Consider the following 25810-nt stretch of genomic DNA (forward strand, 5'->3'; position numbering starts at 1 on the left):
CCCAGAGAGCGCCGCTGTGCCCGGGTGCCGAACCGTCGGCCTATTATTCATGGCGAATGGAATTTGGAGGGATTGGATCCCGCCACTGTAGCTGACAGGCTGAGTGAGGGAGATCAGAAATCACCGGGGAAATATGGCTGCATTTTTGTTTGTCATGGATAGGGTTTTGATTGAAAGTGTGAAATAAACAAAATAAACATGTTTATTGGAGCTTAGCTGCGATAAGTAATTTGCTGATAGACTTCTGTATTTGGGGTCAACTAATGATAGACAAACAGAACATGCTAGTTCCCAAACTAGCTTTTATTATCATTCAGAACACTGTTGCGCGAAAACAAGTGCATACATTCTGTATAATGCAACGTCATTATAATGGAAACATACAAACATGCACATTGCACAGTCATCATAATTCAAACATGCGAACATGCACAGTCATTATAATGGCACAATGAAAGAATCGCTAATAATGTGGGCATTATCAATTATCAACTGACAACGTTTGTGTTCAAGAGTCTTCCGATCTGCGATATTACCCCTCTCTTTGTCGGCGACTGGGTGTCGATGTGGCCTTCCATGCCACTCAACCGACGCCCTCACCTCAGCCGCCGACCAATAACCCTCCGGGCGGCCCCTTGGCTGACCTCATATATCGCTCGGGGCGTCTTCATAAGGGAGAGAGCATTGTCGGGTTTGAGGGAGGGACGACAGGGGAGCGGATAAATCCGTAAATGAGGGTATTGGGTTGAAGAGGAAGATAAGTCTGAGGAGATGGGATGCGTCATGTATTTATGTCATGCCTGATGACGTATGTAGGTATTTTGTTTTTATTCCTATCCACAATCCACACAGACGTTCAATTGTTTGATTGCGTAGTGAAGGAGATTATAAGAATCTACGTATTATACAGTGGCATGAAATTTTCTCTGGTGAATGCATAAACTACTCACACGCACGGTAAATTGAAACGGAAGGCGCTGTGAGTACCACCTTGCCGCTTTTTCTGCGCCATTCCGGTGGAAGTACGCTGCTGTTTTGCCGCATCCGAGCTCAGTTTTGTATTCATCTAGGCACCATCACGCACCTAACGACCCCAGTAACAATGCCACCGCAGTGGGGACCGGGCCGCAGAGCTGAGCGCAAACGGCAGTTGGTTCTGTATTCCAGTCGAGCCCCGACTCTCAAAGGTTCCAGCGAAAGAAAGCATAACAGCGCTGTTTTGCAGCAAGTTCAAAGCCAGAGGTAATCTTGTTCCAGGACTCGTTCAGGTGGAACAGTGTGGCGTTTGGTGCGTTAAGTGAAACTTTTGTAGTGTTTGTCACTAACTGAACATGAAGTCTGGCCCCAGGAGGACCTTTGAACGATGGAAAAACTTTTTCGTGGAAAATTCGCAGGTTCATTGTCTATTGTCTATCTCAGTGATATAGGATCACATTTTTGTAAAATGGTTTTAGTTTTCACTCGCGTTCCTTGACGAGCAACCTTTTCACAGAAACTATTTCCCATCATCACTAATATTCTAAACTGTACCTACGTATCTATTCCCCCTGCCGTGCGCCCACTCCCCTTTTAGTCTCACCGGCCGGCCGGCCGCGGTGGGAGCCAGTAGTTCCGGCGCCGCTCGGTTAGGCCGCGGGCTGACAGTTGGAGCCGTTGGCCGTGTCAGCACGTGGGCGCGCTGTCCTACACCCCACCTCTCAGCCGATGACTGATCCGCTGGCGGCGCGACCCGCCGCTGGCCGAGACCCCAGTTCGCGGTCCATTTGGGACGACAGCTGCCAAAGCGACCAATCAGACGGTCAGACGGTCAGACGGTCAGACGGTCAGACGGTCAGACGGTCAGACGGACACCCAGCTGCCAGGTGATATAGCTGCGGCGCCAGGTATCGCCCTAAAGACGATAGATCGTTGGATATTCTGCTGCTGAACAGGAAAAGCATCGTGTCGTTGTAATCACTTGGCTTGACATTCTCATAGACAGCTCGAAATGATTTACGTAATACCACCGTCTCAGTATTTTCCTTTCCTCCGTAAGAGTTCGGCTAGAGAGGTTTCAGCTTCCTCTCATGTTCAGCCGAGCATGAAGAGACTGGATGCAGGCCATAGCACTAATTTAGATGCTAATTCTAAACTAATTACAGCGTTCTGACATCAGATTAGCAATTTGCGCTTACAGCTGAAGAATTCCTATCGTGATACAAGCAGTAAATTTAAATTTTTTCGTTTAACAGACCGATTATATGTTTTAATCTTGAGTAGAATAGATAAACATTATTGGCATAGAGAAATTGTAATGATTATCTTTGTATAAAGAATTATGTTTGAAATAGATGAGTCATTTATACGATATATGTATGTTTTTTTTTTTGTTTTTTTGTTTTTTTGTTGGGTTAGGCCCTTTCGGTCGACAAGACCATTGCAGAGCCGGAAGGATGATAGGATTTAGGGGGAGACATTGGTCTGGGCAGGCACCCTAGTGAGTCGCCGGGGCTGAGCCCGTCCAGAGGACAGGCCACCCAGCCCCAAGGCACTCACTGCACCCGGCTACGGGGTGCGCTCCCTCGGGAGCAGCGGTGCCGCTCCAAGGGAGCAGCCCGCATGAGATAAAGTTGCCTGTCCAGCCCGGAGGGGGGTTGCGGCATGGTGGAGAAGGATTTCAGCATCCTGAGGATAGAAGCACTGATAGGTGATATGTATGTCTTGCAGACTGCCTTCTAATGACTGGTTAGAAAAACCTTATTCGTAGTAGCATTAAACCATATTATTTCGATGAAGTGTCCACTGTTCTCTCCGCATGAGTCAACTTTCCAGCGAATGTACTTACATACTCACGCGTATTTGCCCATACGAGCCGGGCTCCATCAGGTCTGGGGTAGTAGCCACCCGTTCATGGCGTCGGGGCAATGTCGACCCACAACTGGTCCGTTGGCAGGAACGACAGCCAATCCACCTGCCATAGAGACGGTGCCAATTGTGCTAAAGGTCGCGCTGGCCAGAGACCTCATTTGGTCAGAGCACAGACACCAGCTCCAACGACCGGTGAAATGGACTCATTGCAAATACGGACGCGATGACGCCCAATAAAATTGCTGGGCAGTTGAAAATGCCGACGGATAATTGACTGTACCTCCCAAGTACTTTGAAAATGCAAGTTAATAGATGGATGTAGTTGTTGACCTTCCATACTTCAGATACTGTTCATTAAAAAATATCTCGAATAATCGCATGGTGTCACAATACAAATGTAATGTGTATTTTTAACTCATGAAACGCATAATCAGTACCATTGCAAAAAAGGTTTCATGTCCCACCTGCCGTGGCACGCCAAAATTTTTCAGCAGTCCTGCTATTTCTTCTTACCTGTCTTCATTACTAAATCATCCCCAACATGTTCTGTTCCAGACACAATGAAAGACGGGCAATCTGCTGTTTCAAGACAACAACATCGGACAATATAGCCCACCACCGGCTCAGTCGCGGCACCCGGTGAGCCGCGGTGACCTGTGGTGACCTGCAGTGACCTGCGGTGACCTGTGGTGACCTGCGGTGACCTCTGCTGACCCCGCGGCGCGGCCACCGCCGGCGGGCGGTCCGTCATCACGCCGGCCATCGGGATGCCCAACAGAAAGGGCCTTCTGGCTCCACAAAACACCTTTCTTGATACCATCGCCACCCGATTCGATGGCACCCGTGAGTACACTCGATGGCGCTGTGAGTAGGATGACCTAAGCTTGGATGACTAAATTTAGTTTTTGCCAAGATTCATCCGAGCGCATGATATGAACTTATATCTGTTTGTTAGACTGTTTGACGGTATGCCAGTCAATGGTGTCTGACTTATTTTATGAGATGATGACAAAAAAGAAGCTGATGAAGCATTTGTAAATAAACTTTGAAGCATCACTTGTTGGAAAAAGCAAATAACTGTAGTCACGAAGAAATTGCGTGGCTAACGCGAGCAATTAAATTTCAACTGCTTGCGTATTTGCCGTATTTTGAACGAAGCCTTGCTTTACAATTGGGACACACGACTCAAATTGGAACATCAGCTCGTTAGTAATGATACGGCCTTATCCACTCACTTCCTTATCGTCTTCGGTAAGGATGACGCCTCATTAGTAATCCGTCCTTAACCCTCGCACGACCAGGCCATTTCTCATAACACGAACGACCAGGGGGGGGGGGTTGTTACGACCCCCCCTGGCGTTTCGAAACGGAAGGTCGTAGAGCTTAGCGGAAAAAAACAACGGATTTCTCTCAACGAGATCTCGCGATTGGTGGTATATTTTTTGGTCCTAGGTCAACATTTGACCTACTTATGACCGGTCAAAGGTCAAATTTTCCGAAAATATCAAACTTTTTCAACTTTGCGCAACGATTGCGGCAAAACGGTGAGAGATATTAACTTCAAACCTTCAACAACGTATTCCCCACTCAATTCTGCATCATATATGGTGTTTTTGGTGTATTTACCCTTTAAAAGTAAGAGGCCTATTGCTGATGAGTGATATGGTGTCACATCACCCTCCGGTGTTTGTCCCGATTCGTCGGCTGTTGACCACTGCTCCGCTATAAATACTGTAGGTAACGACTCAGAAAAGATATGTGGATACCTATCCACTGCAATGTGGATAGCATCAGCAGAAAACCTCGGGACTCGGTACACACTTCGTGAAAATCCGGCCGGAGGCTGTACCTCTTATGACGTCATAACTCCGTGACCTGACCTGACCCGGTCAATTTTCTTGCACCACACGATAGCCAATGCTTGCCCCAACATGCATGGGAAGTTTCATCATGATCCATCAAACAATGTGGGTATCACCGGCAGAAAACCTAGGGATTCGGCGCACACGTTTGGTAACTGTCGGCCGGAGGCTGTACCTCTTATGACATCATAACTCCGTGACCTGACATGACCCGATCAATTTTTTTCGGCAAAAGATGCACAAAGGTTGCCCCAGAGGGTATTGAAAATTTCAGCCCGCTACGACAAGCCGTTTAGCGTGCACTTCGAAAAAAACCTCAGGGGGGGGGGGGGGTTGATACACCCCCCCCCCCTAGGCGTTCTAGGGTTAACCTGTTGACGATAATTGACACACAACGTAATGTCGACTAGCCTTAGCTAAAAGCAAAACTGGACCTTGATCAGCGACTCGCTTTAAAGATGGATTTCCATTAGCGATCTGAGCTGAAACTAGCTGTTAACTTGAAACTCTCTGGAGTTTTAAGAGTAAGAGGTTCAGCGCTCGTCTTCTCCAGTCAAAAAGGAGGCATTACCCTTAAGTTAACAAGGCACCTGATTATACCATTCAGGTGATATTGATTCCCAGTTGTCTGTAGATGCTTCAACTGGAGATTACCTTTTAAGCTCTCAAAGCACCACGCCCTGAACGAGTTCACAAATATCGAATATGATTCCGATAACTTCATGCTTGGTTTGGGAAAAGAAAGTGACTGCATAAAGGAAAAGACGTACTACTTGTTAATCAGTTTTGCACATCATCTGAATCTTGTGTCATTTCCTGAACTTACGATAGCATAAAAACATTTGATCTTTTCATTTAAGTCCCGTTTTATTTTAGCCACAATGCTGCACCTGGATACAATCAGCCATTTGGTCTGAGCTTCACAGTCACACAACTAATGTGACTAAGGCTGTGGAGTGCTGAGTCATTCCACAGGCGTCCCTCAGTTCACCCAGTCCCGTCTATCCCACAGTCCCCACAGTATCATGCAGTTCACCACAGTTCCCACAGTCCCACGCAGTCCCATTGTCCCTGCCTCCACATTCTACCGAGTCCCACTGTCCCCCACAGTCCCCGCAGTCCCACAATCCCACAATCCCACAGTCCTACAGACCCTCAGTCCCACAATTCCCTTACTGTCCCCCGCAGTCCTACAGTCCCCCACAGTCCTGCAGTCCCTCACTTCCACAGTCCCCTTCAGTGCGCCGCCAGCCGGACAGGCCGGGTGACTCAGCCGGACCACATTAAATCGATCGGTCGGCGTCCACCCCGGCCGGTCCGGCCCGCCCGGCCACTCCGGCCCACTGCGGCCGGGTTATTTCCGGGTCTGGTCGGCTCCGGACTCTCATCATAGACTGCGTGTCGCCAGCTGGCCGACTGTCCGGCGGTCCACAGAGACCGCGGTCCGGGGAGCTCTGTGAACTCAAATCGGACGGATGATCTTGGTGGGAAGCGTCGACTTGGTGTGTATGGAAAATGTTTACAGTTTTATGCCTTGCAAGAATATCTTAGCTGTATTTAGGGCCTTGTTCTCAGCAATATTTATGGTCGCGCGAAAGGTCAGCTTGAGCGACTGGTTTATAGTTTCATGTCCGAACAGACTATGAATTGATTTGGGACTATATAATAAATTGTTTTGACTATTGTTCTCAGGGGTGTCGTTTTCCGAAAATGATTGGTAGTGCCCAAAGGCGGCGGCTGGCCATATATGACGGGGCTTACAAGGTAGGGTACCCCCAAATCTGCCTTTCTCATCGGATTTCGGCCACTTATTTTTCGCCCTGGTCATTGACAAGACTAACCGAAATCTAAAAAAACACAAAAAAAAACTTTGGAAATCTGGGTCCACACCGGACGCCATGCATAAAACGTGCAGTTATATAGGCAATAGTGTCGGAGGAATGCACGCCATTCTGAAAGAGTCCCACATCGACTTAAAAGGACGGCTGTGCTGAAAGGGGACAGGAACAGCTTTGAGGGCCCAAGCCGACTAAAAAAGACGGCTGCGGGGCCAGGAACGGTTTTGAAGACCCACGCCAATTGAAGGGTTCGACAACTAACGAGGACTGGAAACACAACGATAGTTAGAAAGACCTGCTTGCCAAAATAAAAGGATGACAGTACGAGGGGCGTTCAGAAAGCTACGGGCCCGACCATGAAGGAGCAGAGAGATACAGCATCGACTCATTATACCAAAAAGTTCATTTATTCAAATAAACATCGTTAAGACAAACACATTTCGCGCAGCGCTTCGCGAGAGCCCTCAAGGCCTCCATAACCAAGTGGGTTTTGGACCCATCCTGCACGTCCAAGACGGCTGATTTCGTCTCCCTGCTGTTAGCGAGGTTGCCGCTGCTAATTTTCTTATGTTGGGGAAGAGGTGGCAACCACTAACCAGAGTGTGCAAGGTTCGGAGAGAAAAAGTGGATGCGACAACAACTCGAAGCTCATCGCTTCACTGTTCGTCATCCCGCCCATGTACGCAGGTGCGTGGTCGCGGATCAGGTGCACACTTTACGTCAGCTTCCCTATAGCCTCTCCTCGATGTTCGATGTTTATCGAATGGACGCACATCATCAATTGTGTGCCCCTGTTTTGGAAAGTTGACGAGCGGAGGGGGGTCGCATCGACCCCTCCCCCTGCCAGGCCGTGTTATGAAAAATGCCCAGGGCGAGGGTTAACGCTTGGTGCCTTTTCTGCACTAACTACTATGAAACGAATCACTGCTCTCTTCTGGGCGTCGCCCATCCTATCCGAAATGGCGAACTATGCTACGAATAGAAGCCCGAATCTATCACAGAAGAGACTTAATTAATGGCCACTTACTTAATTTGCGTAAGTGGACATCCCAATAACACATCATTTAACACACCGCCTTGCAGGCCAAAATTCCAACTCCTTCATTGTTCGGCCCGAAACTTTTTGAACGCCCCTCGTAGTTACGAGCTTCAGTTTTCGGGGTCTGATGCGGTAATGACCTGGCGTTGAACCCTGGGGAATCAGGCTGCATCACCCACTCAAATCAATATACCTATGGCCTATTCTGGAGCACTGCGGCACCTTCCGAAGTCGGTGTAGGGCCTCCAGCGGCTGGTGTGGAGACGGATCGGGGTCTATTAGGGGCGGTCGCGTGGTATGCGGGACTCAGAGGCAGTTATGGACCTCTATAACCAATTGCGTTTTCGAGCCTCTTAAAATCCATTAAGGACCGGAGTCCTAGACACGTGAAACCTCATTGTCAGCTACATGCACCTACTGTGGCTAGAGCCTTATTTATGTACTTGCATATGTGCTTATTTAATATTTGCTTATCTGTTTATTTTGATTTTTTATCAACTGATAAGTGACAAAAGATTGGTAGGGCTCAGCGAACATTGGTAGGGCCCAAATAAACATTGGTAAGGCTCGGGCCCTACCAGGCCTATACAAAACGACGCCCCTGATTGTTCTGGAAAACAGTTCTGTTTATTTCTACGCAGTGGGGTGTGCTATGCGCCCGGTAAATACGAGCAATGATTTTACAATAGTAGCGCCGTGCCTCAGCAAAGACCTCTATGTTGAATCATACAAATAAATAAAAACTTAATGCTTGTTGGTACCAAATCTGTTGGCATTCTTTGTTTTTGTGTGTAAATTTTATTAAATTGAAGAAATTAATTATGGGCTGAAATTGCGATAAATTACAAAACAAAATGACACCGTCTCTAATAAAAATATTTCTAGGGGCATATCGACTTTCATTTCTTTTCAGGCAACCCCAATAAGACATGCTTCGAATGGCACCCTCAGGAAATGGAATTAGCCAGCGCCTTCCTGGCCTCGTTGTACCCGGGTCGCCAACTGCCTGGCCGTGCTATTACGACGCTCCCAGCAGCGTGGGCTCAGGTCCCGGGCGCTTCTGAAGGCCCCGGCACCAATAACTGGGCGACGGACGTCGCTCGGACGTGATTGTTTTACACAACGCGACGCCGAAGCCTTTGCGTCATTTCCACTTCGGCAGATGAGAGGCCCCGTTTACTATGCAACGCCCGTGCTCGCGGGAAGGACCGACCGCGCACCTCTGAAATTCGGTTTGCTGGGATTTTCGCTGAGGATTGATCTACTGGCAACCACTTTTCATCATTGGATGATACATGTTTTATGTGCACTTCGGGATATTACCTGGATTCACAGTAGAGCGCGAACATAAAATATCCCAATACTGACGATAATGGTCGATTGCAGCACCTCACATATCCTGGCATTTGCAGGACTAGGGTGCTTCTGGTAGCGAGGATATCTGTAATGTTTGTAAAGGTCAAATTGTACAATATATTTTGGTTATCCAAATCCATAGAGTAATGAATGATAAATATACGGACTGTGCAGCTAATAGCTTCAACCAACAATAGCAAAAGTATCAGCAGTTCAAGCACATAGTAACCCACTGTAAGTATTATACTATAAGTATAACCCACTGTTTCATCAAACAACCGCACCCGGTAATCGGTATCGGGAAAGAGTATGTATACGCCGCAAGTTCAGGGAGCACACAAACATCCAGTCGATTGTTCGGTCCATTTGGGTGACTGAAACCACCACTAACCTGGCGCGAATCGCCACAAAAACACCAACCATTGGCGCAAACAGTCGTCGGGCGCGAGTGATTGTCGATGTTTTTCGCGCCGCATTTTTCGCACGAGTGACCGCGCTCTGGTCGGCCTTGCCCGGAGTGTGACTGGTCAGTGGTGCAGAAACACGCCTCTCCGGGGTGCCCCGAGAAAGAACACCAGGGTGGCTCGGCCAGTGTCACAGCCCGAGCCCTCCCCTCCCCAACGTATGGTTTTCCGTCGAGCCTCAAACACTGGTTATGATGATTTGGCTGTTTCTTGTTTTTCTTTTGGTTTCTCTTTAATTTTAATCAAAAGTAATGTGTCTTTGACAAATAAAAACTCAACAGGATCAAGTAAGCCTGGAGATGAACCTGGTATTTTTGGAAATCACCTCACTGGCCTCAATCAACCGCCGCAAACGCCCGAAAAGCAGGCGGTGAGGCCGCACACTGCGATCGCCTGTCGCTCGACTCAGGCGGTTAGACTGCACCGCAGTACAGCTGGGTTCAGCGGCACAGCCGGACGCCGTACTGACTTGCTGAGCGATACGCCTTGCAGGCGATAGAGCAAGCAGGCTTATGTTTAGAAGCTGATTCACCACTTGCGTACAATAAGAATCATCATTAATTGTGAGGCTGGGAAGTGGGCTCTTTGGAAATAAGAGAATGTAAGAAATCGCCCGCTGAAATTTGTTGGTAGATTAGAAAATGCACATCGATGCACAGGCCCGTCTCCGTGAGTTGAAGGCTATTTTGCATTAATTTTTTTCTAATTAAATTTTTATTTGCATGTGCCTGACATGACAACTCCAATCCAGATCACTTAGGTCTTCCTCACTTATACCCTTCAACTCGCCTACAGAGCCACAAAACCGCAATGAGGTCGCGCTGATGAATGTCCAGACGCAGTTCCAATCTTTTCTCTCTCCTCTCCGGCCAACTGTTACGGCATAAAGCTAAATCTCTTCGAATCAACTTTTCTTTAGGAAACTTTTTGGGATGATGACGTTTCGATGGCTCCATCGAAAGGCAGACGTACTCTATCTGAGTCTAGCTCAAGGAAACAACTTTATTCAACCTTGAAAGAAAACAAATATCTTGAACGAACTCAAAACAAGAGCACTGAAAGAACGATCGAGATATGTGATAAAGTTCGGCGTCTTTTCATAGTGAGAAAAACATGATTTGAAAAATAATGATGAGGCTACTGGTTAGGTTTAGACCCTATGTGCTAAGGCATCAATCATAGCATTGAATGCATTGCCTGTGTTTTGCTTATTGCACACGCCTCATCAACAGAACAACAATTCATTTTATTTGTTATATTATTCAAAATTTTCATTTTATTATATCATAACCATTAACGTAGCATCTATGCTCTGCCTACGAAACGGCACAGCACTAGCCTCAACACGGGTATAGCTTGCGAACTATTAGCAGCATTTGAAATAAAACCACATAACTACATGCTGTGAATAGTGCAGCATTTCTGATGACGCGATCTAGAATCGATGACCTTGTTACGCGCGCCCCTGGGAGCCGAGAGCCGGGGTCGTGTTTGATAACGGTGAGCGCCAGATTGCCTGTCAACAGTCGGGCCGGGGCGAGGAGGAAGTTCAGAGGCCAGAACAGAGCGGAGACGACGCCGGTCTACCGCTCGGCGGTCGATACAGCTCTGTGTGCCAGCTGCAGGTGGTGTGTTCCGCTTCCCGCTCAGAAACCGATGTGCAGGGTATCCTTTAATAACTAAATTAATGTCAGCAAAGAAACAAATGTTGATATGACAATTATTAGTCGCTATGATTCCAGCATGATTGCAAGCGGTGTACTTCTTAGAATCAACTGTTGTGCTTCCCATCGATTAATATTGGCATTTGTAAGGTTGATGTAATATTATGATTACGACGGCATGCGAGTGCCTGTCACTGGCCAATGTTATCCGCTATGTTCCTGCTCTGACTGATGTATGGATAGATAATTTACCTCATTTACACACTACACCTGAATAGACGTCGTTCGATGTAACTGTCTGAGTCCAGATAAACGGACCCTACCTCGTTTAAAATAGAGCAGACCTGACCATTCATCATGCCTGTGAAGCGGTTCGGAGTTCGTTCTAAAGCTCAGTTCACATGGCGCCGTTCTGCCGTAATTCCACTCCGGCCTGGATTTTGTATGTCAGAACGGAAGCCTCACGAGGAGTTATAGTGCTGTCAGGACCTGTCTGAAAGCTCTGTCGCAGTGTGGTTTGAAGGCGACGATAAACCCCCGCCGACATGTCATGACACGACCGGTCTACCCCGATGTTTTTCATCAGAGTGGTTTAACAGACGTAAACACATGCTGTACCTAGTGGAGGTTTGAGTGGTGCATTTATGAAGAGAGTATGTAAATACGATACTGAGTTCAAATCCACGCACAGCTGATTCATTAACTTTTACCATGCTAGTTGGAGCGTTTTACTTCTTACAACTTATAACTTACATCTTATAATTTTATACCGACAACAAATCCGATACTAACTTGGCATATGATTACATAAGTTGTTTTCTTTGTTGTCGGAACAAGATGGATAATGGATATTGCGATGCCACATGCCTCTTGCCATGCCATTCATTTGGCTATTAGCGTGACTGCCGTCTCCATTCTCGCGTTTTGGCTCAGATTTCTCGGCTGCTGAGTACTGCATTAGTCCAAATCCACCGCGGTGTTTCATGCAGAGTGCAAAACCCTAAGGGTCCATTTGTCCAGTCTGAGATTTCCATTCCGCTAAGATGACGGAGACCAATGGAGCCACGGATAAGAGCAGCCGAGTCCTGCACTGGTAAGCAGCTCCCCTCAGTCACTGCCGCCTCGCCTCCGTCTCGCGTGGTCTCGACTTTCACAACAAAAACAGTGAGCCAGTCGGGAAAACCTAAGAGATCAGATGGATGTTACACTGCATCCTACTGTAGCCTCGACGCTGAAGAGGCGGGATGGACCGACCTTGGCTAGCGGAGATGTGATTGAACTTGTTCCCGACAAAGAATGTGCCGCCAGACAGGAACAAATGCGCTTCACTAGGGATGGACGTAAAAGAAAAGAAAACGAAGGAGGACGAAGTCTTGTGACGCAGGTTTTTTTTTACAAACGGGACTAGCATGATGACCGATGAATGCATTGAACTTTGAGGTATTTCATTCTTACAATAGGTAAGTTTCACTAAATATTTATAACACAAATCAGAGGCAAGGATTGGTGCTGTTGAACATTAATGCCTTTCTCGCACACAAGTCATACCTAATACCTATTGCACAGTTTTTCTGAACTTTGTCATTTTAGAGCTTATTTATTGCGCACAAGCCAACACGACATGGCTTCAGTTTTCGATGATATTATCCGAATCATAGATAACGATTCATGTTATCTATGTCCGAATGCATCTCCACTCTTTTGTCATCACGTGGCATCTTTTCAAATCCTGTTTCGAAATGCTCCGGTCCAGAAAAGCAGCATTCGTATGAATTTCTGGCGCACATTTTTCACTGTCGCCTCCTAGGCCAATCTCGTAGCTCAGCGCTCAACGTCTTGTTAAGTAGACGAGTGACGCTGACAATGTCTCTATTTCTCTTAAAAAGCACGGCCAAGACCAGAAAGCAGGAGACGCAAAGCCTATGGATGCTGAGAGTACGGCATAAATTATTTACATTTTTCAGGCCATCGCTGATTTTTCTCCTTCAACCTACATTTGTATTCCCGGATTATTCATTCCGTTATTGAAGTCCTACTGTTCTTTCAAGTTGAAAAATGTACAGGTCTTGGACATGCAGACAGGTCTTGGTCTTGTAGATAGCTTCCCCGATGCTGTGATGAACTGTGCTGGAGAGGCCGGAAATCGTGGCTGAGGCACTATACAACAGCTGAATCACTGTTGGGAATTGACCGACATCATTGCACCCACGGCGACCATAGCGCAGACCCTACTGCCTGTTTGTCTGGAATGCTCGCCGGTTTCTGTTAATTTAAGTTCGTTTAAAGGCAAAAATGTGGCTTCCTTGGTCTTTAGGGATCCGTAGGAACAACGCTATTTTGAATAAATCTACTAGTTTTCCTACAAGGATAGCACTTTTATTGCATTTTTTGTTGCTAAGAAGCAGCGTATTTTGTCAGAACGTGGCGCTCCTGTCAGGCAAAGTAATTAAATGAATTTCCTGCAAGTTTTTTATAACGAAATCGCCAGAACGCCTGCAAGATTTATAGCCGTAAAAATGTCCATACTGCATACTTATATCGTCACAGAAAAAAATGAACACTCTGGGTAAAGATTGTTTTATTTTATTGAACACATGTCAGCAGGAGATATAAGTGCAGCATAAACGATGTAAAATTCATATTTTTAATAGCTCGAGTGGCATCAAAACTCCTCTTAAATGCGTCTTTATGTGATTACTTGCCTTAGAAATGAATTGTGTGCAACAACCAAAAGCATTTACCTACATCGACAGCCGAGATCGCAATATTATAGAGAAGGCAGTTGGGTGGCGTAAAACTGCTGACTGCATTTAAGGCATGGTAGCGGCGGAACACCTTCAATTAAGGGGGGCACTGTCGATTTTTGGTCCCATTCTTTCCATGTAACGCTCATAGGGCTAATGTTAAAATGCCAAAACCAAAATCAAAGGGGGGGGCACGGTGCCCCCGGTGCACGCTGGGCCGGCGGACCGGAAAAGCGCTAGAAATACCCCCAAGTGACTTTCCACAATATGAACAAAATATGTATCATTCGATCCCAAATTGATCAAAGCATACGATTCTGATGCCATTTTTGCCCTAAGGTCGAAATTGAGGTGGTCAGTTGTCACCAAACACAAGACTATTTAGACCCGCTAGTGGCCACCACATTCGCCGATTTTAATGCCAATCTTTAGTTGATATTTATTAGTTGACCAGTTGTCGTTTTGAACGCAATTTTCTGTCAGACTAGTTCAGGGCACTGTTGTTCACTGTACCAACAACATTGTTACATATTGCATCGCTTTTCTGCAAGATAAGCTAGCTTTTTGCAAGCAGCTGCAAGACCTAAATAAAAATCATATCTAAATTTTTAAATAGACTTTTATAAAAAACGCGTTATTTCGAGCAGCTAAAAATGAACATCTTATACTAGCCTCTGATTACTCATCTTTCGTTCCATATAGGTGCTTTGCTGCTTTTCCCTGCTACTTTTCGAGATATGCGCCAGTAAACCACATGATGTAGGGGCAATTGTCACCTGGCCGCTCTACTGACGGCCCGGCGCTCTTTAAAGCGCTGAAATTTATAAAAAACGAATGCTTATAATCTGAATAAAATTTATGTCCCTGAGCTCAGAATTGATCAACGCACACAATGCTGTCAAAATTTTTGGGCCAATGTCAATAATTAAGTCATTATGAACCCCCAAATACAAGTCAGTGATAATCAACAACAACTTGCTCTTTAGTTAGACTTTTTGAGAAATGTTATTTCGAGCCGCTAAAGATGAGCATGTCATGCAAACAACTAGTCAATTGTCTGCCACGCCCCATTGACGATTATTGCCTATTACTGCTACTTTTCGAGATATTGTCTGCTTAGTCACCTGAAATAGCTGCTATGCCGCGGTAGGGCATAGCAGCCTACATACAGGGTGTCCCATAAGTTCGTTCTCACATTATGTTTGCATGTGAAACAGAGTACATTGCGTTTTAATATATTTATGACCCCTCAATAGGCTTCTCATTTAATAGGCAAACACATGAATACATGCTGCAGCATGCCAACCGGCATGTTTGGCTGCATAGTAGGCTTAAAGTTAACCCAGACTGACTTGACATGCGCCGTGAGCTCCTCGAGGCTGGAACAGCGCTACGCTTCGACGAGCCTCAATTTCAGCATAACCAACAAATTTTTATGAAATTTTGATCCAATGAGGTGCCTGGCATGTGATCTTGCCACAAATGCCTGTCACAGTCTCCTTGCACCGCTTTTAAGCTTTGCTTGACCTGTGCACTGATGCACTGTCTTGCCTGAAGATGGGCCTACGACCTTCCGGATGCCATTTTCTCCTCTATAAATATGTTCATACTCGCGGTTCGAGTTCAGCTTGAGGGCTGAAACTCCTCCTAGATGTTCTTGGAAAAGCATTCTGCTTCCCAAAACTGTTTCTGGGTTGCCACTTGCAACTTGGTCAACTCCAGAACGCCTATAATCCCACAACACAGTGACCCTGACCTTTTGCATAGGAACATAACGGGACGAAACGGAGGCCTCCTCATTCGCCCTTATGGGGTTGTTTTCGGGTTTGGACGGGTGTTTCCTTTCGAACGTGGACTAGTTAGTCCTGATGACCTAGTTGATGTCATCAGCCCTCTGTTTTGTTTAGCCTCAGGCATAACGAAACTCATGTTTGGCCATTTTAAGACGTTTTTGACTGTTTTGAGTCCTCCGGTAAGCAAAGCTTAACCCTCGCATGTGTGCGGCGTTTGCCAGCTTCTAATGTGTAGGGGGGGGTCGGTTGGACCCCCCCCCCCTTGCCGTTTGGCCCCTGATCGAGCTAGAGCTTCGCGGAAAAAACGAGCGTGTTGCCCGTGACGAGAGGAAGCCGATGATACCCAATTTTAAGGTCCTAGGTCATTGGTTGACCTTCCAGGTCAGGTCAATGACCCAAAGTCGGGAAAATCGGGACCTGTTAGAAAGTCGTAAAGTGTGGCTGCTAAGGGGTTTTTCGGGGTGCTGATCACGAATATCGTGTTAGTTTTGATCACAGATGATGTCTTGAAGCATTTAGACCAGGTCGGGTCAGGTCAGGTCAGGTCAACCAGTAGGCGTCGTGACGGGTATTCGTAGTACGTGTCAACCGCCTCTGACAGCTTCGTAACATGTTACGAAGTCACCAAAACTACTTCGTAAATGTTCAAATGGTTGCTAAATTCGAATTCAGCTCCAAAAACTAGCCTAGAAACATGTAAAACTCGAAAAAGTGACCCGAGGTCACCCGAGGTCACCAAAGGTCAATGACCTGACCTGACCTTCAGGTGACCTTGACACACACGGGAGTAACATCAAATCACATGTTTGAACGTTTGAAACCACGAAAAGCTTGCAAACACGCGGCTAGTGCGAGCCGACATACGCGAAATCGCGATTCCGGCCAAACATGGTCTCGGAAAAGAGGTCACAGGTCAAAGGTCATTTGGGTCAGGGTCATGAAATTTTCAGGGTAGGTGTAAAATTGATCAATGCGAGGGTACTGAAAGTTTCGTTGCGATCGGCCGCTTTTTACGCGAGTTATTCGCGAAAAACCATGGGGGGGGGGTCCATCCGACCCCCCCCCTACACATGCGAGGGTTAAGTCACCTTGAGTTATGTACCCCGAAAGAACACTCTTAGACAGCTGGTAATCCATCCTGAAAAGTCTGCTTACAAACTTTGTAACCCTTTGACCTTTTTGATGGCCACTTTGGCGCCACACAGTTTTGGCCACTTGGCTCACTCCTGAGGGCTGACTGGAAAGAGGATAAACTTGCAGTGACTGACTCCCGACAAATCATCGGTGTCACTTGCTGACTGTGCGTCCAGTTAGCGATGGACATTGGCTACAGACTGGTAGGCCTCAATCACCCTCAATCGTCGCGAATGGTCACGTGCTGACTAAATACTGAGACGTACCCGTATCGGAGACCTCTGTGTTGCGGCGTTAGCCGTCTCTGTAGGAAGCGGGCTCTATAGCAAAAACTATTTTGTCTACAGAAATTAGCTACTGTGGAGCATATTTCTACCAGCCATGGCAACCAAGTAAGCTCAGTTACGAACCAATTTCAGCGTGCCTTTAAGCAAGAGAGCCTAAAAACGTAAAATTTAGGTGAGAACGAACTTATGGGACACCCTGTACATGCCACCCTACCGCGGCATAGCAGCTATTTCAGGTGACTAAGCAGACAATATCTCGAAAAGTAGCAGTAATAGGCAATAATCGTCAATGGGGCGTGGCAGACAATTGACTAGTTGTTTGCATGACATGCTCATTGCTCATCTTTAGCGGCTCGAAATAACATTTCTCAAAAAGTCTAACTAAAGAGCAAGTTGTTGTTGATTATCACTGACTTGTGTTTGGGGGTTCATAATGACTTAATTATTGACTTTGGCCCAAAAATGTTGACAGCATTGTGTGCGTTGATCAATTCTGAGCTCAGGGACATATATTTTATTCAGATTATAAACATTCGTTTTTCATAAATTTCAGCGCTTTAACCCGCGCCGTGCTGGTGGCCTGAACTTTCCGCCGAGTGCTGGGGGGGGGGGGGCGTTTTCACGCCCCCCCGTCTAACTCGGCTCCTGGGCCACGTAGCGACACGCGGTAAGCGGCAATCGAAAGAGCGTCAAAAATAAGGACGAAAACACTTCGGTCATTTTTTGGGTCAGGTCAAAGGTCAGGTCACCAGAGGTCACCAAAGGTAAAATGTTGACTATTTCAACATTTTGGAAACTGCCAACGGCTATCTCGGGAACCGATAGAGCTACAGCGCCGCGGAAAAGCGCATTCGATAGCCCTTTTACAGACCTTTCTGAGTAATGTTCTCAGATTTGACCTCAGGTCAACGGTTTAGCCTCCAGAGGGCAAAAACTCCAAAAATAGCCGTTTTTACGAAAAACGTTTTTTCGTCAATAACTTTTGACTCATAAGCGCCATGACATTACTTTTGCCAGCATCGTGTTCCTCTCGTCGAGACGCGTCGAATGAACTATTCGTTGACCTTGAAAGGTCATTTTGAAAATTTGACCTCAGGTCAAGGTCATGACCTGACCGAAAAGGGTCATGTTGCATATCAGTCGATCCGTATCGTCGAGCTGAACACATCTGACGTGTTTTCACCGCTCTAGCACGTCTCTATCAAAAGTTATAGCCAAAAAACTGCTGGCGACCGTTCATGACCTGAGATGACCTCAGGGGCACACAGAGGGGTCACAGGTGCATTTTTCCTATTCAGTGTGTCATGTTTACCTATGAACCGATGTTTGAGAGCGTTTTGAACGATATTCGTCCAAAAGAGGCGCATTTCAATTTTCTCCCATTGACTTATAATGGAGAGGTCGCAAAATTGACCTGACCTTAGGTCACAGATATCAAAAATCCGAGATATACATTTTATACATACTGTTACTCATATCAATCGCTGAAAGTTTCAAAGTGATCGTTCAGTCGGTGTAGCTATAGCGAGCCTTTGAACTTTTTCTGAGGTAAGGTCACTTGACGTGACCTGGTGACCTGACCTTGAACGGCCTAGGTCTGAAATTTTCACAACATGTGCGGAAATGATGTAGGAACACGTGTACCAAAAACGGCGGCGCTGCGCGCCGCCGTTTTTGAGATATTCGCGAAAAAACCTGAGGGGGGGGCGTAAAAACGCCCCCCCCCAGCACGGCGCGGGTTAAAGAGCGCCGGGCCGTCAGTAGAGCGGCCAGGTGACAATTGCCCCTACATCATGTGGTTTACTGGCGCATATCTCGAAAAGTAGCAGGGAAAAGCAGCAAAGCACCTATATGGAACGAAAGATGAGTAATCAGAGGCTAGTATAAGATGTTCATTTTTAGCTGCTCGAAATAACGTTTTTTATAAAAGTCTATTTAAAAATTTAGATATGATTTTTATTTAGGTCTTGCAGCTGCTTGCAAAAAGCTAGCTTATCTTGCAGAAAAGCGATGCAATATGTAACAATGTTGTTGGTACACTCGGGGGCAGATTGATGTTCCACAACTCTTTATCCACCGGGTTCCTATGGCTCAGCATTGGCAGCAGCCGCCTGGTACCGGTAGACTGTGCCGCTTCACTTACTTGTCAAGCGGCACAGCCTACCCATACCGTATGCCACCGGTCTGGGTCGGTGGCTGGAAGGCGATGTGGGCCGCCTGTGACGTCAGCGCAGCGGTGAGGGCCGAGCCCGGAGGCATGGCTCGGGTCGGCGCGGCGCGGCGGCTGGCGAGGACTGGGGAGTGAGGTGGGGTGGGAGCACGGACCATCGCGCGGCTGAGAGAGTGTAGTTAACTTTCGCGTTTCAAGGCGCCAATTATTCTACCTAACATTGCTCTACCTGGCATTGGGACAGCCGGTAGAATTTATATCATACGTGCATCGAGTTGCGGAGCTACATTGTTTATAACAGATAAGTATTAACCCTCGCCCGCACATGCCATTTTCCCATCCTAGAACGCACATGGGGGGGGGGGGTGCCACCCCCCCCCCGCGCCATTTCGTTCCTGTTGGAGATAGAGCTTAGCAGTAAAGACCAAAAAGATTCTTTGGGAAGAGACAAATCCAATGATACCCAGTTTTACCTTCTCAGGTCAGTCATTGACCTTCCAGGTCAGGTCAAACTAAAAAATGTTGCTGTTTTGGGTCACCGTTGGATATCAAGTGTGCTGCTTATCAAATACCGATGACGATGCTGTTTTCTGGTGCCAAGCCAGCTAGAACCTCTTTGTCACACTACCCGACCAGAATTTTGCTGCTGAGGTCATTTCAGGTCAAGTTAGGTCAAGTTCAATTATATGTGTTTGTATGTCTGTGTGTGTCTGTGTGTATACTGATGTGTGTTCCGATTGTTTTTGGGTCCATATTACATGAAATCATGATCTGAGAAGCTTTTACCAAAAATGCAGTCAAAAAACTACAAAAAAGTAAATTCAGCTTGCCTAAAACGCAATTATCTTAGGTGACCTAGGTTGACCTTGACCCTGACCTTGACCCCTGTACATCGTCGAACAACATGTTCCATGATAGGTAGGAGGTAAGACTGGCAAAAAAGGCCGAAATCAGGGTGTCAAAAGCTCATAAGGCCCATGGCAAACGCAAGATGTTGAGAATTGGCCATTTGGGTCATGACATGACCTGAAAAACAAGGTCATATCTCCGAAACCAAAAATCACAGAAACTTGAAATTTTCAGTGGACATCAAGAAAGGATAGAGGAGCAGCTATACGAAAAATCAGCCTTCTAGCTCTAAAAATGTTGAGTGCAGAGCAGAAAGACTACCTGGGGGGGGTGGCAACCACCCCCCCCCCCCCTGTGCGGGCGAGGGTTAAGGCCTTGATTGAGCTCATTGGTGTCTATTATTTCGTACAGCAATCGTCCAGAGACTGGGGTTTTTGGATAGCGCGGCGTCCCAACTTTAAGCAGCTCTTACTGTTCCTCTAATGTGTGGTCGCAGCCACCAAAAGCAAACCGTTCCAACTAGGAACAAATAAGTCGCGCACCTGGGACGGTTCGAACCGGGCTTCTCGAACCGGTCACCCTACGACGCTAGCGTGTATCCACTGAGCTGCTGAGACCAGCGACCACCCGCCGCGGTCAAGCGCGATCAAATGTCACAATACTGTCATTGGCGGTCAGCGGGTCAATGTCATTTTGTTTTGTGCAGACGAGGACCATTCTCGGTAGCTCAGTGGATGAACGCTCGTGTCGTGAATTGGCCGGTGGGAGAAGCCCGGTTCGAACCCCCCTGAGTGGCCGACTTTTTACCTCCTAGTTAGAACGGTTTGCTATTGGGGGCTGCGACCACATTTTAGAGCAACAGTAATAATCGCTTTAAATTGGGGCGCTGGCTGCGGCACTACTCATAACCCCCAGTTCCCACGTCTCTGGACGATTGCCGTGCGAAACAATAGACACCAATCTGCTCAATCAAGGCCTTAATACTAATATGATATACAAAATATAGCTCCGCACCTCGATGCACGAGTGACATAAGTTCTATCGGCTGTCCCATTGCCACGCTTAAGTGTGTCGTAATGTGCATGGCAAGTATGATGATAGGCGCTGTCTTGGGGATAGGATATCTTAACAACTGCTTTAGCACAATTGTTAGGTAGAATAATTGGCGCCTTGAGGCGCGAAAGTTAACTACACTCGCTCAGCCGCGCGATGGTCCGTGCTCCCACCCCACCTCACTCCCCAGCCCTCGCCAGCCGCCGCGCCGCGCCGACCCGAGCCATGCCTCCGGGCTCGGCCCTCACCGCTGCGCTGACGTCACAGGCGGCCCACATCACCTTCCAGCCACCGACCCAGACCGGTGTCATACGGGTGGGTAGGCTGTGCCGCTTGACAAGTAAGTGAAGCGGCACAGTCTACCGGTACCAGGCGGCTGCTGCCAATGCTGAGCCATAGGAACCCGGTGGATAAAGAGTTGTGGAACATCAATCTGCCCCCGAGTGTACAGTGAACAACAGTGCCCTGAACTAGTCTGACAGAAAATTGCGTTCAAAACGACAACTGGTCAACTAATAAATATCAACTAAAGATTGGCATTAAAATCGGCGAATGTGGTGGCCACTAGCGGGTCTAAATAGTCTTGTGTTTGGTGACAACTGACCACCTCAATTTCGACCTTAGGGCAAAAATGGCATCAGAATCGTATGTTTTGATCAATTTGGGATTGAATGATGCATATTTTGTTCATATTGTGGAAAGTCACTCTTGGGGGTATTTCTAGCGCTTTTCCGGTCCGCCGGCCCAGCGTGCGGTGCCCTCCCCGTTCCGCCACCTATGATTTAAGAGTTCAACGCTGCGTGGTCGACTGCTCAATACCTACCCATATCCAGCCGAGAGTGTCCAGCGCGACCCTCTGACCTGCACCGGGTGACCTATAACCCTGGCGCAGCGAGCGTAAGCCGGGGCTTAGCGCCACTCCGCCCGGAGGCCGGCGTCCGATTCGGTCCGGCTCGGATTACGGCGGCGGCCGGTGGCCTCCGGGCCTGTGGCGCCCATCCCGTCGGCATACCAAGGAGCGCCATCCCCGTTATCGGCCCCGCGGGCCGCACCGGCCGATTGATTCCGGCTGCCCCGACTCGCATCCCATTATCGCGGCGCGGGTCAGCGCCGCCGCCGCGCCCACAATAGCGTCATCTCGGCGCGCTCACATCGTCCGCGGCACGCCGGATGGGTTTCAATACCGACCCCACTCGGGTCGGCGCTGCCCGGCGGCCGATCACGCCCTCGGCCGCTCTGTCGGCGCTCGTTCGGCCGTGCAGAAGGTCCTCAGGTCACGGCCGTCCAGACGGCCGGCCGTGTCCGGCGCATGGCCAGCTCTGTTTACCGCGTCGGCCTGCTTTATGCTCGTCGTTTATATCCATCGGCGCGTCGACAGCCGCCGTCGAGAATGGCGGCCGTGATGGTCGCTGGCGACGCCATCGGCGGAAGATTACCGCCGATAACCGTCGGCGCGGCGAAAACAGCGCCGCGGCGACGACGGCGACGCACTGCAGGCGACACAGGAGCGAGAAGGGCCGGTCCAATCTTGAGAAAAGACTGGTCGCCTTTGAAAGAGACTGAGCCAGTCTTGAGACAAGGGCTGGGGGAGACTGGATACCACTGGGTGTGGTGGGGTGAAGCAGTATAAGGCAGGGCTGCACTTATAGATATCGCGGTTTTGGTTGTAATGGCCAACAGAGATATTGCCAGACGGATAATGGTAGCGATTCAGAACTTAGAAATTTGACATGATTCCTAAAATGGCTGCTGATAATCGTCCATAACACTCACAGCGAGAGTGATTTGCGGAGCTATAAAACATAATTGAAAGTCACGCATGGCTTTACAATTTGAATTCTTAATGTCATTTTCCTATAAGTCATATCTATCGAACATCCTACCACCCTGTGATGGATAAAACTCACACCGCTGCCCCAGTGTAGATTGTCGACTGTCCCCGCCCAGCGGCGGGTCTCGCGTCCTGTCCTCACCCTGGGGAGCAGGTCCACTCCCCTGGCTCGTCCATCAGCTCGTGGCCAATATCTGCGCTCCCGTCACCCAGCCAGTGGGTGCTGCCAGTCCAGTCCAGCCCGGAACGCCAACCAGTGGCGTTTGAGTGGTGGTCAGTCGGCCCGCAGACTGACCCCGAGCCGGATCGATCCAACCGGTGACAAACGCCGATCGAACGCTGTAAAGCGGGTCTGTAACTGGGCGGATGGTTAGCAGGGCGGGAGGGGCACGGGGGACACACGACCGAGGTTATGTCATTAGCTATATTGAGGCAGCGAGGAATGTGGGAAGTGGTTTATTGGAAGATTGAAATCGATTGAGTATACCATGGAGACAGTGCGATGACTATAGTAATTAATAGCCATGCACCACTTTGCAACGTAAATGTATAGATGCATAGAACGTGCAGACTGCACCGTATTGAATTACCGTTCGGATTTTCTTATCGAATGTCAAAGCGGGACAGATCAAAATATCTCAATATCTTTCTGAAGGCTATCGGTAAACGGTCTTTTCTTTTCTACCTTCTGTGTTTTACCTTATCTACATAGTCAGCTCTTTTTCTTGCAGAAACAGCTAGAAGAAGCGAACACGAATAATGTTGTAACCATGTGTATTTTTGTCTATTTACCTAGTGGATAATCAACTACACCTTCTGTGCCTGTTCTCCCCTGCCACTGCTGTAAATGAATGAATATTGGATATCGGAAAGCTGATTGGCGCTCCCACTGGTGATTGTTCTCCGATACACGTTAATTTTCTGTTGTTGCTGGAGGCTGGCATATACATTATACATTCGTCAATATCGAACATTTTGACACAGTTAATATACATAACTAAATGTGAGCGCGGTAAGTTCAGTAACAACACATACAGGAGATCTTAAAAGCCATGCCAAATGGCATGACCACCCGTTAGCTCATTTATGCTATTGCCTATTGTTTTGATTTTATTATCTCTGTTGATTCTATAAACACGGTCAAATTGTATGCTTACAGTTTACTGCCCAATTGCTTTAATGAAGTTCCTAAAACTGAGCCCCGCAATTTTACATCATCAAGGGATGTCCCCCAAAGGTGAAATGCAGCAACTTCTGAAGCTTTTATTGAAATTTCTTCCGTGCCAGAGAGTCGTTCAGCGGATGCGTCATCAAACTTTACAACAACACATGTCGTAACCCACTGACCTTTATATTTATAAGGAGAGTTATGCAATATGCATGTCATGATTTGTCAACCGTGTCTGTATTTGAGCGCCCAACATGACTGTCAAAAAGTTGTAAAATGCAAAAAAAAACTACAGGTTTGTAAATATGAATACACTTATGGCACACAGGCTGCTTTTAGGTATGGTCACAAACATAGGTATGGTAAGCACAAACGCCGTCTGAAACATTTGTCAAGCCTGCCCACAATGCACCCTCTTAGAAAGAGCTTGAGAAGTTACATGCCTACAGCCTTAGCAAAGTCCCTAACCACTCCATCTTTCTTTTTCAGACAGCAATTTTGTGCTGGGAAATGCCAAGGTGTCGGCGACATTTCCGATCGTCTACTGTTCGGACGGGTTCTGCGACCTCACGGGGTTCGCGCGCGCCCAGATCATGCAGAAGGGCTGCGCGTGCCGGTTTCTGTACGGCGCAGATACGGCCGAGGACCACCGTCGACAGATCGAGCTGGCCCTGCAGGAGAAAACCGAGCTCAAACTGGAGGTCATGTTCTACAGGAAAAATGGTGAGTGGCCAGCAGACATGGCATGTTTTAATTTATTATCTTGGTTCAACCGTCATAAGATGGAACAAGACTGGTTTGTTTCAAGGTTTACACTGATTTAAGCGTTCATGTCTCAGTTAATCGAAAAACTCAAAAACATGTCTTGTTGCCTTGGTTGAAGCTATGCTGATTTGACTGATATCGATTTTTCCCGTCTCAGGCTCTCCGTTCTGGTGCCTACTGGACATTGTTCCGATCAAGAACGAGAAGAGGGAGGTGGTTCTGTTCCTGGCATCGCACAAAGACATAACGCCGACCAAAGTGGCGCAGATGTCCACGCTGTCGTACGAGGATCAGGACGACGATCATCTGTGCGACAACGGAGAGCGAGGTAGGTCTCCGTGCCCCTGTTAGGCCGGGCGGTAGAATACCACCCGTCCTAACGTCATCAGTATTCATCATTGGTTGTGTAGTTTGCTTTTTGTTGGGCTCGGACAATGCTGAGCGTAACGAATAAAGCAAACTGCGATTTGACCGACGCGAAAATTACTTGCCAAGTGTCGATAAAGGCTGTCGACAAATCACAAATGTTGTTGATACAGCTGCTAATAAGCTTGCCGCTCTATGCGTTTTTTTCGTATTATAGAAAAGAAGTAGTAATGGCACCAGAAATATCGCAGGCATTCATTCTACGATAGCTGTTTTCTGAGCTTGAATAGGCGGCAATCACGCACACATTCATGGAAGAGTGTCACCCACACGCTATACTGTTGCCAAGCTTAATCATTAGTGAGGAGCGCTGGCGATCAAATTCCTCCAATCTACACCGCAGATGGAAAGCGTCGCCTGATTAGCTGCCGCCTTAGCCACGGAAATTGGTTCGCGCGTTGCCAAAGGTCGGCTCTATACATCCGACAAATTGGAATGTGCTCTCCTGGGCTTCTCTCGCGGTTGGTTGATCTTAATTGAATAACCTCTTACGTTGCTCTTACGAGATGTGTCTTTGCGT

At 47.6% G+C, this 25810-nt stretch overlaps 1 protein-coding gene across 2 annotated transcripts in view; it reads left to right on the forward strand.

Moving 5' to 3' along the window:
• Positions 1–25810, forward strand: part of LOC122393947 (potassium voltage-gated channel subfamily H member 8-like) — a 102299-nt gene that overhangs the window by 30315 nt on the left and 46174 nt on the right. For both annotated transcript variants that reach the window (XM_043390435.1, XM_043390434.1), the window contains exons 2-4: positions 3403–3690; positions 24589–24822; positions 25022–25192. In XM_043390435.1, coding sequence (XP_043246370.1) covers positions 3615–3690; positions 24589–24822; positions 25022–25192 — 481 coding nt within the window. In that variant the 5' untranslated portion in view covers positions 3403–3614. The remainder of the gene's footprint in view (positions 1–3402; positions 3691–24588; positions 24823–25021; positions 25193–25810) is intronic.

This window comes from Amphibalanus amphitrite, unplaced genomic scaffold, assembly GCF_019059575.1.
Source record: "Amphibalanus amphitrite isolate SeventyFive unplaced genomic scaffold, NRLGWU_Aamphi_draft 000565F_arrow, whole genome shotgun sequence".
NCBI classification, from domain to species: Eukaryota; Metazoa; Arthropoda; class Thecostraca; order Balanomorpha; family Balanidae; genus Amphibalanus; species Amphibalanus amphitrite.